The sequence below is a fragment of the Pteropus alecto genome, unplaced genomic scaffold (genome assembly GCF_000325575.1).
Source record: "Pteropus alecto unplaced genomic scaffold, ASM32557v1 scaffold88, whole genome shotgun sequence".
Classification (NCBI taxonomy): Eukaryota; Metazoa; Chordata; class Mammalia; order Chiroptera; family Pteropodidae; genus Pteropus; species Pteropus alecto.
The window spans coordinates 11,509,641-11,523,291 of NW_006494611.1; the positions used below are offsets into that span (position 1 = coordinate 11,509,641).

The 13,651-nt window shown below is 35.2% G+C and overlaps 1 protein-coding gene across 1 annotated transcript in view; it reads left to right on the top strand.

The window, feature by feature from the left end:
* ARHGAP19 (Rho GTPase activating protein 19) overlaps positions 1 to 13,423 on the top strand; it is a 25,225-nt gene extending 11,802 nt beyond the window's left edge. Inside the window, exons 6-11 of the mRNA XM_025042320.1 lie at positions 828 to 893; positions 2,094 to 2,285; positions 4,814 to 4,912; positions 8,400 to 8,510; positions 9,052 to 9,130; positions 12,630 to 13,423. Of these exons, the coding sequence (XP_024898088.1) occupies positions 828 to 893; positions 2,094 to 2,285; positions 4,814 to 4,912; positions 8,400 to 8,510; positions 9,052 to 9,130; positions 12,630 to 12,640 (558 nt within the window). The 3' untranslated portion in view covers positions 12,641 to 13,423. The remainder of the gene's footprint in view (positions 1 to 827; positions 894 to 2,093; positions 2,286 to 4,813; positions 4,913 to 8,399; positions 8,511 to 9,051; positions 9,131 to 12,629) is intronic.
* The last annotated feature ends 228 nt before the right edge of the window (positions 13,424 to 13,651 follow it).

Below are 13,651 nucleotides of genomic sequence, written 5' to 3' on the forward strand. Positions count from 1 at the left end.
CAAGGCAGTCCCTGCTGAGTCTTTTTGACAAAACTCCATTAGTTTCTGAGTTTTTCCTCCTTCCTTCCCTCCCTCTCTTCTTCCCTCCCTCCCTCCTTCCCTTCTTTCTTTCATTTTTAATGATTGCATAGTACTGCATTGTATGGTTGTATAAAAATTCATTCCACCAGTCTGCTATTAATAGACATTTGAGGCTGGGTCCGGTCTTTTGATTAGTTTTATCTAAGTGCGTTTTATGTTTCTGGAGTTATATCTTCAGGATAGATTTGCAGAACTGAGATTTCTCAGTTAAAGGGTAAATGCAAATGTAATTTTCTTAGATGTTGCCAAATTCTTCCATAGTACTTATATTATTTTATACTTCTACTAGGACTGTACAGGGTACTTGTCACTTGGGCAATGTAGCAGTAAGTTAAATTCTTCCTTGTCTGTCGTTACCCCATAGTAATTCTAAATGGTATTTTCTATACAATGATTCTAAAATATTACCACTTGTAATTTGTAAGAATTTTGGGGGTGGTTTTTGTCAATTATAAACATTACTAGATATCTATATTTTGTTTCTGGTTCATTGAGTACATACATGCCATATTTGATTCTCAGAATAGCAACAACTATAGTGGTGTCTTCTCACAAACAGTTTTCCCATCAGATTTGTTGAGATTATCTTTTTGGTGGAAGCTATAGAATAGGGCATTTTGAAGATCTTTTTTTTTCCAAAGTAATCTGTCAATCAGATCATTTTGAGAACCACTGTCTTTGTGTCTTGAAAGAATTTTAGATACTACCAATTATTTGGTCTTGGTTTTCTTTTATAACCTGCCCAGGCTCCTGCTTATGTTCGGGAATGTGCCAGATTGCACTATTTGGGCTCCAGAACTCAAGCATCAAAGGTAAGAATAGGAAATTGCTCTTAGCCCAAACAAGGAGAAAGTTAATTAAAATCAGTGAAGTTTTGAAACAAAGTCTGAAATTAAAGTAAAGCCATGGAAAATAAAATGTTTTTAATATTATAGTTCAAAATTATCTAGTAATTTTGAGATAAGGAAAAAGACTGAGAAGAAAGTTATATGTTGAAATAGAAATGCCCTGACATATGGTCTTTATGTCTGCTTTCGAAGGTGCTCCACTGGTGGATGGTATCCTCTGCATATGAGTGATGGCGTAGTGATGGTTTTTAATAAAGCCCGTGTGTGTTCTTGTAGCATGTGATATAAACAATCTGCAAATAGCAAATGTATTAAATATTTTTAAAAGTAATAAAAGTACAATTTTATGTAATGCATTTTTATTTCAGGTTCAACAGTAAGGTAGCACTATCAAATAGCTAAAAGACTTGAGACCAAATGAGCTTAGAAAGCAAATGTGTGATGTTTATTAACAAGATTATATATGATTACTGGGCTTTAAAAGTGAGAAGTTTAAAAAATTTTACAAGTACTTTTTGATGATTTCTCTTTAGTCCGTCTTGGTTAGAAACTTAAGCTGTTGTCTTATACTATTTTTTTGCTCTTGTTTGTTTCTACCTCGCATTTAGCAAATACTCGGTATAACCAGGAAAACAGTATTTGATTTCAACTAGTTTAACTGGGATGTGGTCTTTCTTAGAGAGTTGTTTTTGTTCCACTACTACTGCCAAGTAGTTGTCACATAATGTCCTACATGGGAAAGAACACCAGCACTTGGCTCTAAGATGAGTGTATCACTTTAGTATCTAGAGTTTAAACTTATCACTTTAATTTTTTTCTATTAAATGGGAATGATGATACTTTCTCTGTTTATTTCATAGGGTAGCAGCGAAAATTGCATGAGGTTAAAAGATGCTTTGAAAACTGAACTCTTATGTAAATATCACTTTTGGTGGCAATATTCTAAATGAATTTAGGTTCTCTGGGCAGGTCATGGAAGTGGGCTATTATTATAGTCTATAATTATAGGTTTCTTTTAGCTTTTAGATTTTTCTCATTCCCGGATATAAGAATATACCAGGTTCCCCACTCTTTCACTCCTCTTTTTGTTCTAGGATTGTGGGAACCTGAAAACAAAAGTGGTAGGGATATATTAATTTACTTTTCTTTTAAATTTTTCTCTAGGATGATCTTGATCTGACAGCTTCATGTCATACTAAGTCCTTCCAACTGGCAAAATCTTGGAAATGGAACCGGGTAGATTCCTGCTCTCATCAGGAGGAGACCCAGCAGCGTACGGAAGAGGCACTAAGAGAGCTGTTTCAACATGTTCACAATATGCCAGAGTCAGCAAAGAAGAAACAGCTTATCAGACAGGTGGCTGAAGGCAGGGAAACAATGATGGGGCTTTGGGAATGTGGTCAGGGTTGTAGAATCACTAGGGAGTATTGCTACAAATCTCATTTAATTCTTGGCTCTTCTTGGCCCAAGCTTTGGCTCAGCCAAGAATGCAAGCTTGTCTACGGAACCTCAGTGTGATCTCTGTTTTCCTGCCCCATTAGAGAAAGGAGTGGAGGCTTTTGGATTTCTAGAGTTAAACAGAAGGATCCAAGTGTCATTAGAATTTCTCTAGTTTGGTCATGTACCAAGTTTGCTGAGAGAGAACCAGCAGTCACAATATATTGTTTCAAAGTTTAAACCCTTCAGATTTTTTTGGCAAATAACTTAATCTTTCTGAATTTCAGTTTTCTTGTTTGTAAAATGGTAATTGTAATGCCCATGTTTCATGGTTATAAAGATTAGTGACAATCTATGTAAAGTGGCTGGCATAGCAGAGTAAAAGTGGTAGCTCTGATTAGTGAGTTGTTTGCAGTTAGAAAACAGTCAAGGGCCCAGTCTGATACTAGAAATAAGAATTCTAGACAAAGTTTGTTTATTTTGGAGCTAAGGGAGATCTCTCATTTCCCATTTTGAGACTCAAAATGTAGCTTAAGTAAATCTGGATGACTTGGTTAGTTTCTTTCTCAAGAAATTAATTTTGTCTCAGTCCCTCTTGAATTTCAGCTGACCAGGTAAGGTCAGTCTCTTGACTATGTATTCAATTAGGACTGTCTTGAGGGAAGGGTCTGTGTTTTTATTTTTATATACCTAAGCTCAAGCATAGGGCCAGACATGAACAAGTGCTCAGAAAATGTTGAACTGAGCGGTTCTTAACAATTGACAAAACTCTTTAAGAGAAGTTTTGTGTCACTCTCTTTGAAGTTACTTTGACATCTTGCAAATTGTGCTATGACTGGAATTTTGAAGGGTGTTGGCTGAGAATTATAGATTCAAAGCAGTGTAGTGATTTAATTCTTGGTGGAAACTAAGATAGCAATTCAGGTAGGACAAGTATAATGACTTACAAGAACACTGAGGGTTAAAGATAATACAAAAGAAAAAATCTTAACATTATTTTTGCACCTTTTTAGAAAAATAGGAAATTATAAAGAAGGATAAGAAGAAAACAAACCATTCAACTAGTGTTTAGATTTTGGCTATTTTTTTCAGTCTTTTTCTATGGATATATTTTTACATAGTTATGATTATACCATATACTTTATTTTATTGCTCCCTTTTCAAAAAACATTACAGCATAAGCATTTTCTCATGCACGCTTGTAAATTCCTTGCATACATTAAAAATACTACCCATTTCTTTTCAAAGAAACTATAATTTTACTATTTCCTAATTTTTTTCTTCATGATTATAAAAATAAATGAATACTCACTACAGAAACATTTAAACCTCCAGAAGAATGTAAAGAAGAAAATAAAAACCACCTGTAAGTCGGAGATAACCACTGATAACATTTTGAAGTATTTCCTTCTGGTGTTTTTTTTTTCATGACTATGTATTTCACATTTTTTTTTTTTGCTTAATCGAGATCATAATATATATTTAGTTTTTTATTTCCTGCTCTTTTCATTTAAAATTATATCATGAACATTTTTCATGTCATTAAAAGCCAGTAAACATTTTAATCACTGCATATATCTCATATATAACCTAATGTATATGCAGCTTGCCTTTTTTGGACATATTGAGGAAATTGGGTCATTTTTTAATTTATACATTTTTGTTATAAGTATTTTCATTGCAGATTTTTTTCTACAAGTGGTATTACCAACAGGTATGCATTTTTTTGTTGATACATCTACTATGTCCCTTTTAATAGTAGGTCCCTTCCCTTTCCCTCTCTCTAAAAAATTACCAGTTTCTTTGAATAAACTTCTTAAATTTGAAATAATTTATATTTAGAGGAAAACTGCAAAGATAGTACAGAGAATTCCCACATCCCCTTCACCCAGTTCCTTCTAAAGTTCACATTGTCAAAACTAAGACATTAACAGATGGTACATAACCCTACAGACTTTATTCAGAGTTTACTAGTTTTTCTATTCTGGGATCCAATCCAGAATACCACACTGCATTTAACACACATACACACATTCATTCTTTCCCTGCCCCCTGCAGTTTATTTGTGAAAGAAACCAGGTTGGATTTTGCTGATTGCATCCCTATGGTGTTATTTAAGATGTTCCTCAGTCCTCTATATTTGCTATAAACTGGTAGAGCTAATTCTGGAAGCATTATCTGATTCCAATTGGTTTGTTTGTTTGTTTTTGGTGTGTACTATTTAACTTAATTAGCCCTCAAACTAATATAATAAATTTTGACTTATTTTTGGCAGCATCATTTCAGCCTTTGTGATTTGCTTGCCAACCTACTACTCCATATATGTACAGACTCACTTCTTCCTGGACTTTTCTGGTTATTTATACTTAGCTATTCTATTAGTTGTCACAGAATGCTATCTCTTGATGGGAGAATATTAACAAAATGTTCTCCCTGTTTTATTTTAGTTTAATAAGCAATCTGTGATCCAAACACCAGGGCGAGAACCTTCTACTCCCCGGGTACAGAAGAGGGCCCGTTCACGTTCCTTCAGTGGCCTTATTAAGGTAGGTATGCTGTGCTGTCGTTTTCAGCATCGACTGTGAGAAGATTGAACAGTTTGACTTTTCTTATGCATGAAGTTTTCTTCCATTCTTTGGGATCATTTGTAAGGGGAAATGGATAGAATTTGGAAAAGCTTTTATTTTTCAAAGCATTTTTGCTGTGTTTCAAACCAAAGAAGGGGCTCCATGATGGTAGAAGTGAGGAATAAAAGATATAAAGGTCCATCTTCTTCTTCGGGGGCTGAGAACAGGGTCCTTATTCCTGAGCTGTTTAGAGAGTCCTTTTCGCTTCATGACCTGCTTTGCGCTACATACTTCATTGTGCAATTTGCTAAAGTTTAGAGAAATGAGAAGATTGACAGTCTAGGAAAATTGTTGAAAAATGGTTAGAAAACTAGTGAGTTTTAGGTAACTCAGATTTTTGTGAGCTTAGTATTTTGATCAGTGTGTTCTCTTCCTTTGTATCAAATTTGTTAAAAGTCTTGTTTTAAAACAAATACAATATACACTTATGTGCTGTTGCTGCCTTCACGATGTTTGTAGATTCAATTTACCAGTCTTCACGGACGATTTGAACTTGTAGTTAAGGAATATTGTCATCAGATGGCAGTAGATAACTTGATTATAGGATTCAAATTTCCAGGCATAAAGAAACAAAGGCAAGGTTCTGGTTAACTTGGAGAAAGATTTGCACTATTCTGTATTGTACTGGTTTCCTTTTTAAAGTAATTTTAAGATTATTAAAATTTATAAATCCAGCAACATTAAGGAACTCTGTGCTTAGAATTTTTATATATATATTTTTATGTCTATAAATATATATACATATATTTATATATTTAAGCTGCAGTTATTAGCAATTGCAACTTCATCTAACTCTAATTTTGATGGTTAATGTCATTAATAGAAGTTTAGAATTCTCTCTCAATTCTGATCCACTGGAGCCAGTAGACTCTGGGATATTAGGTTTGCTTGACATTAAAATTTCCTTTGCTATTAATAAAGTGAAAAGGCAATAAAGAGAATGGGAGAAAATATTTGTAAAACATATATCTGATTAAGGGCTACTATCCAGAATATAAAAAAAACTTACAGTAGCAAAAAAACTCCAAAGAAACAATTCAAAACCCAATTAAAAAATAACCAAAAGACTTAAATCAACATTTCTAGGAAGAAGATATACAAATGGCCAATGAACACATGAAAAGATGCTCAGTATCACTTATCATTAGAGAAATGCTAATCAAAACTATAGTGAAATACCAATTTACCCACTAGGATGGCTACTCTCACAAAAACAAAAAATAAGTTTTAGTGAGGATGTGGAGAAATTGGAAGCCTTGTGCATTGTTGGTGGGGATGAAAAATGGGATAACTACTATGGAAAACAGTATGGCAGTTCCTCAGAAAATTAAAAATAGAATTACTGTATGATCCAGCAATTCTTCTGAGTATATAACCCTCAGAGACACGAACATATATTTTTACACCCATGTTTGTAGCAGTATTATTTACAATAGTCAAAAAGTAGAAGCCACTCAAGTGTTCTCTGGTGGATAAAAAACAATGTGACATATACATATATACGATGGAATATTCAGCTTTGAAAAGGAAGGAAATTCTGACATATGCTGCAACATGGATGAAACTTGAAAACATTATGCTAAGTGTAATAAGCCAGCCACAAATGAACAAATATTGTATTATTTCACTTATATGAGGTATCTAGAATAGTCAGATTCATAGAGAAAGTGGAATGGTTGTCAGGAATTAGGAGTGTAGGAGGAATTGGAGTTATTGTTTATTGGGCGCAGTGTTTCTGTTTGGGAAGATGAAAAGTTCTGGAGATGAAAGGTGGTGATGGTTACACAACAATGTGACTACTCAATGCCACTGAACTGTACACTTAAAAATAGTAAAATGGTAAATTTTATGTTATGTGTATTTTATCACAATTGAAAAAAAATTCCCTCTGCTGGAACCCTAGAGATACATGTACCTGCTTAGATATGGCAAGTAAGTAAAATGAATGTCCTTGGTTCATTTTACTTGGAAGTCTGTCATTCCCTCTGACTTCCCTGTCATAAAGGTGATTGATAACAAGAAAAGTTATAGTCAAAGACATGTTTCTCTATGTGTTAGTCAAACCAATGTTTCTTTAACTGAAGTTAGATGAGTATTGTTTTCTCTTTATAGTGAGCTCTTCTGCAGTTGGTTGTAGATATATTGCTAATTGTTGCTTGAAATGTAAATATATAGTCTTCTGTTATCAGCTGCCCACTTCTTTACTGAGAGAGAATTTAGAACTTTAGAGTTATAAAAGAGCTTATAATTCTATCAGGATAAAATAGAACAACAATTTTAAACACAATGTTAGCAAGTTTTATAAAACTGAGGATAAACTTTTCATTATAAATGAAGAGATTTTTGAGCTAATAATAGATGTAGGTTTCTGCTCAATAGTAATAGAGTAATAAAACGTCTTTTGAAAAGTTGATTGGAGGTTTTATAGCCATCCTGTGGCTTCCGACATCCCTAATTTAGCTTATTCCGAGGTGATAACTGACTTCTGAAAGGAGTCATTCAATGTACTAGTCTTATTTTTCTGGCATTTCTGTGTTTTAGCTATTTGATTTCTATCTTGCTATTTTACTTTGATCTTCCTCCTCTTTTTTTTGGCTAGACTTTTTTCCTCTAAAATTTCTCTCATGTAAATAATGTATTACATTGCAATATTCTGAATGTAGCTATTAATATTTACATTGTAGAGTTTAATGTTTTAGTTTTGATATGTTCTGTTTTTGGAATTTAAATTTATTCTCTGAGGAGAAAAAAGAGAAGATTTCTCTAAACATGGTAGAATTGTCACTGTCAGCTGTTACAGTAGGTTACATCAGCTTCTAAGAAATGAAAGGGCTTTTAGTCTTGCTCTGAATGTCAGTATAGTCATGTGACCCTCTTAAGAAGGCCTGTACCCTCTTGCGGCTATATTAGAAACTCTTACAGAATTTCTCCAAATTTTCCAATCCTGTGTGAGGATGTGATAGGGAAGCAAAGTCTTAAAATGGACCCAGTGTAAGTATCTTTTAGTTGGGAGGAAAGCAAGGGTCTCTTAAGAGCTGCCAGAGACAACATACATGTCTGTGAGGAAAAAATTGTACAGTTAGGTAACTGGCGTTTCTTTTAAGGTCTCAGAAGCACACAGTCATTGCCTGTATTAGCTAGTTTAAATCAACTATAAATGTTGCTTCTAACATCTTGGCCCTTTTTAAATGTAGAGAAAAAGTGATTACCTGAAGAAGGCAATGATTTCAGGTTTTTTTTTCCCCCATGGTGACATACTTTGGCCTCCCTTATATAAGATGGCTTGGGAGAATTTATCCGAATGCGGAGATTTTTTTAACCTAAGAAACTCTAGTTTTGAAGGCCAGAATAGCTATAATATAGATATAGATGTTTATAAATTAAATATTTTCTCTTCTTAAATCAGCGGAAGGTCCTGGGAAACCAGATGGTGTCAGAAAAGAAAAATAAGACCCCTTCTCCGGAATCTCCAGCCATGGGTGAATTGAAGGGAGCCAGCAAAGAAAATCTGAACTTAGTAAGATACTGTTCTTTGTACTTTCTATTTGTATGTGTACATTTTTAGAAAGGAAGAAAATGGATATACTGTTATCTGTCTTAATGTGTCACTCTGGACTATTCAACTATGCTTTTTTCTCAATTAATCCTTTCATTTATGCTGTCATCTTTCTATAGGTTTTCATTGATTCATTCAACAAATACATATTGAGTTCAAGGAGGATATAGCCAGTCATAAGCAGAGAAGACAAATACAGTGAAATAGCCCCAGGAACATAGTGCTGGAGGGAGCAGTTCTTACTGGGAGACTCCAGAGGGTGGGTAATATTTGAGCCAGGCCTACCTGGCAATGCATTACCTGTGGAGTAGTTCTTCAAGGTATCCCAGGCATAGTTATTTCATTAAGCCAGGAATAAAATCAGTTAAGATTAAAATTATAAATACACCAGTAAAAGTCTTCACATTGAAATTTATCTAGTAAATAATTCCTCTGTTAGTAAAGTCTGTCTGTAGGAACAACATTAGGACATTTAAGCCACTTTAAAATTTTCTTGTTACAGTTATGTTCTGGCTCTCCAGCTGTCACGATGATACCAACAAGATTGAAATGGTCTGAGGAGAAGAAGGAGGGGAAAAAAGGTACTAATTGTACTTATTCTGTGTTCTTACTGAATGTAGATCCTTTCTGCATCTAGTCAGTCAGTAGCAGTTTTTGAATTCCCAGTGTAGTATGGTTGTAGTCAGCAGTCATGTAAAAATCACAAGGCTGGGTCTTGGTTCTTGCGTTCATTTAGCAGATAGTTATTGAGCACCTACTTAGCACTGTCCCAAGTGCTAAGGGATGGAGCTGTGAACACAGACCTACCTTGTCCCTGCATCCCTGGACAGATGCGACACATGTGAAAAATGTCTTCAGAATACTTGTTAAGCAATTAAAAGCAAGTGTAAACCAATTCGTAAGACCAAGTACAGAAGTGCTGAGAATATGCTCAGTAAACGTGAAATAGTTATGCTCCTTTTCTTTGTATACTTTAGCTTGTTTATTCACTGAAGCTTTTCAGATAAATACCTCATGCTGAAGGACCCTGGAAATCATGTACAAGATGTTTTTGAAGATATTTAAGGCAAAAAGGAATATTTAGCGCTGGGACTGCTGGTTGCTTAGGCTCTTCTGGTAAAAGGCGGGGGGCTGCTTTGCTTTCCTCTGAAGAAGCCATGTGGTTTATTGGAAAGACTAGGGATTTTCTAGTTAGACCTGATTTGAGTCATCATTCCTCTGGCCTGGGAAAACTGTTCATTCTCTCTGAGCCCACGTTTCCTCTGAAAATGAGGATGGTACTTATATCTACTTTAGAGATTTCTTATGAGGCTCAATTGAAATAATGTTTTGGAAGCACATTGTGATTGTTAAAACATTAACAAGTGGTCATAATTGTTACTAAAGGAAACTGGATGTGAGTTGGTCTTGTTTTATTAGGCTCGTGTAGCAAGGGAAGTGATCTCTGATTTGACATGCACATTTTAGCACTGAGACATGAACATAATTACTGTTTGAGACATCAGCAATAGAAAGAGAGCAAAAGCTTAATTTTTATACTTTTCTAGAAAGTTAGATTTCAATATAGTCTGCTTACTTATCCTTGAATAATTATCTCAATTCTTCTTTCCACCCTACTTCTGATTTCTAGGCTGGGCTGTCTGGTTGATGCAAGTTCGTTGTTTGAGTTATGTGTGTCTAAATATTTCTACTTTTATATCCATAAGTCAAAACTAAGACTAAAGTATTTTTGAAGGATACATTGTTTTATATCAATTATATCTTTTGTTGCTTTCATTTTTGAAGATAATCGAGAAATAATAAGTCTTTCTATATTGACAACTCTGTTTTCAGAAGAAAGAAATACATTAAAAAAATAAGCCAGTTTAATAATATATAATATTTTATCAAGGAGTTTTAGAGCAGGGATGCTTGACCTGTTAACTGCAGACTTCATAAAGCTCTAATAAAGTTCTGGTATTGTTGATGTAATTTTATGTGTAGGCACATATGTGCATTTTTCTGGAGGAGAGAAGATATATACTTTTTTATTAGATTCTCAAAAATGTTAGTGATTCAGAAAAGTGGAGGCCCACAGATAATGAATGATCTTTCACTGGATTAGGCAATGGCATTTTTATTTTACTTTCTTCCTGGTCACTCCCTCTATCTTGAAATGCCTTCCTTGGCTGTCATGATGTTATACTATCTTGTTCTCCTTCTTTCTCTTTAATTTTTTTCGATCTCTGCAGTGACATACTGTCATCTGCCTACACGTCAGCCTCTTTGTGTTTTCAGCCCTCTACTTTAAGTTCTTTGCTCATTCTGCTCTTGCTTCCCCCATTTTAGCAGCTTGGTCTACTTCTATAGCTCTCAGTTCAGTTTTCTGTATGTTAACTGCATCTAAGCCTGCATCTCCAGATCTGAACTCTCTTCTGTCTCCAAGCCTGCAGATTTAATTTCTTGCCATCTATTTCTTTTACACAATGAATACAACCCTAAATTTTTTATGGTAATTTTATAAAAGAAGATAATGCAATTATTATCATTATCAATAGTATACTCCCCAAAGACATTTATTTCGCACAGGGTTTCTCAGCCTGACACTAATGACATTTTGGGTCAGATAATTCTTTGTTGTGGGGAGCTGTCCTGCGTATTGTATGGTTAGCAGCATCCCTGGTCTCTACCCACTAGGTGCCAGTAGCACTCTTCTTCCAGTTGCGACAACCAAAAATGCCTTCAAACATTGCCAGATGTCCCCTGGGGAAGAGGGGGCAAAATCACCCCAGATGAGAACTGCTGATTTAGCACCTACTTATTAATTGGCATTAATTTCAGCAGTCAGAGTCTTACCCATTCTTCAGAGCCCAGCTGAAACCCCACCTCCTCATCGAAACTTTCTTTGGCTAACCCAGCCAGATACACATTTTCCTTTGAATTCTTATTGACACTATGAAAATTTTGACACTTAATATGATTTATCGATGTTATTTACTTCATATGTATTATCAATGTAACCAGTTTCTCTTCTGGAAGACAAAGGCCAGACTAAAGAATATGCTTGTGGCTTCTTGTCTTCTATTCTCTTCCTCCCAACAATGACAGTGCGTTGTATCTAGTGGGTATTTAGTAAACATTTTCTGGTGAAAGGCATACTATACTGGTAGTGTTTTGTGCTGGTCTCAGCCTATCAATAACCAATGTTGTGGTTGGATTGGCCATTGTAGTTCTTATTATGATTGTAAGATGCCATTCAGCAGTAAGTATCAGGAAACTTAGGGGGTAAAAATGAAGATTATTTACTTGCAAGACCTGGAAATTACACAGCACACCTGGGGCCACACAGCAAGGTTGTTGGTAGAGAGAATGCACAGGCCTAGGGTTCTGTTTTTATTGGGGCCTAAGATTTCATGAGCTCACTCTTTATTGGTTAATTTAAAACATAAAAGTGGGAATTTAAAGTGGGAATTTAAAGGGAAGAGAAAAAAAACAAGTGGCCCAAATGGTCAGTTATTGAAATAGGATTCTCAGTGGAGAGGTGGCCTAGCTCTTTATCTAGTCTATTTGATCTTCGAAGTGGATGCCTCTTGACAATCAAAGCTTAAGTTAGGCACTTGCATTACAAAAAAGAAAAAAAAAAAACTGTCGGGGTTTATACTACAGGTGGTAAGAACCTGAACTCTGCATTCTGTCAGGCTTGGGTTCCACTCCCAAGTTCACTGCTTAATAGCCTTATAAATCTGGGGGCAAGTTAGCTTGTGTAGGCTTCAAATTCTTTAACTGTAAAATGACAAGCACATCACCTCCTCCACAGATTGTTGTGAAGATAAATGAGAAAGTATATCAAGAAGTTAGAGCAGTGCCTGGCACAAAATAGGCACTTAGTTAACTGGTAGCCATTTTGCCATTAAGATGATGTAATGAACTGAGATTAGAGCAAGTAGACAAAGTGAGGTTTACTTGATAAAGATTCATCAGTTCTCATTTAAACTCTTAACCCTCAGTTTATAGAAAATATTAAATATAGATTCTCTAGCTTTTAGGTGGGAAAAAATATTCATAAACATGCTTAATGCTCTTGTTTCTCTTTCATCCTAGGATTCCTCTGAAGGATCCAGAGTTCTGTTGTCCACTCAGAATTTTCTCTTTAGTGGGCCAGGTGTCATGATCGCTCACAGAGAAGCTTGGACTTGCAGCTTGCTTGCTGCATTTTGAATTGTGAAAGTTAATTAATCCTATGACCTAACTGATACCTCTAACCCTACTCACTGGATGATTTCTGCAGACTGTGCCTTCTGAACCAATGCTAGCAGCACTCTCTTTCTCTCCTTTCTTTAATATTATGGGGAAACCACTAACCAACCAACCAGCTTTCACAGCACAGTATGTGAGCAGAATCTAGCAGACTCCAGTGCTCATTCCATGCATTTGTTGAAACAAATTCTGTTTTTTAAAAATGTGAGATTTGTGTTCAACTGCCAATGATTTTTTTTTTTTTTTAAAGTACTATCAATCCTGGTGGATTGGTGTCATTTTTAACTGATATTTTCTCTGTTTTGATAGTGTTGGGTATTTTTGTTGTTACTTCTCATTTGTTGTTTGTTTATTTTTTAAAGCCATTTTTTTTTGATAGGCAATCTAAATGGGCTCTAAGCTAGATGTCTTTCCCTTCTTTTTCACCTTCAACTTTGAGAAAGCTCTTTAGAGCACGAGGCTGTATTCCTCAATACTTTATTTGTGTCCAAGGAATTTATAGCTTTCCTGGAGATTTTTCATTATTTCTTGGGCCTGAGATTGCAAGGTGTTTGTCCTAAAGTATTGAAAAAAGAGAATTCAGAATGATACAATATTTTAACAAATGTTAATTATTAAACTGCGTTCCTCTCTCCCTCCCTCTCTTCTCCTTTTCTCATTGATGACAAATAATTGTGTGGTTGCTGAACTCTTTTCCTTCATTCAATTTCTTCTTGCCTAAAACAACTCTGGTGCCAATGTGGTGCCAATACTTCTGTGCCACTGTGACTCATTGTGACTCAAGGAAAGTCACCGACAGCTTAATAGAGGTTTGCTGAAATAACTGTATGTGGTGGAAGCTCTGGAGTATGACTAGGAGGGAGCTG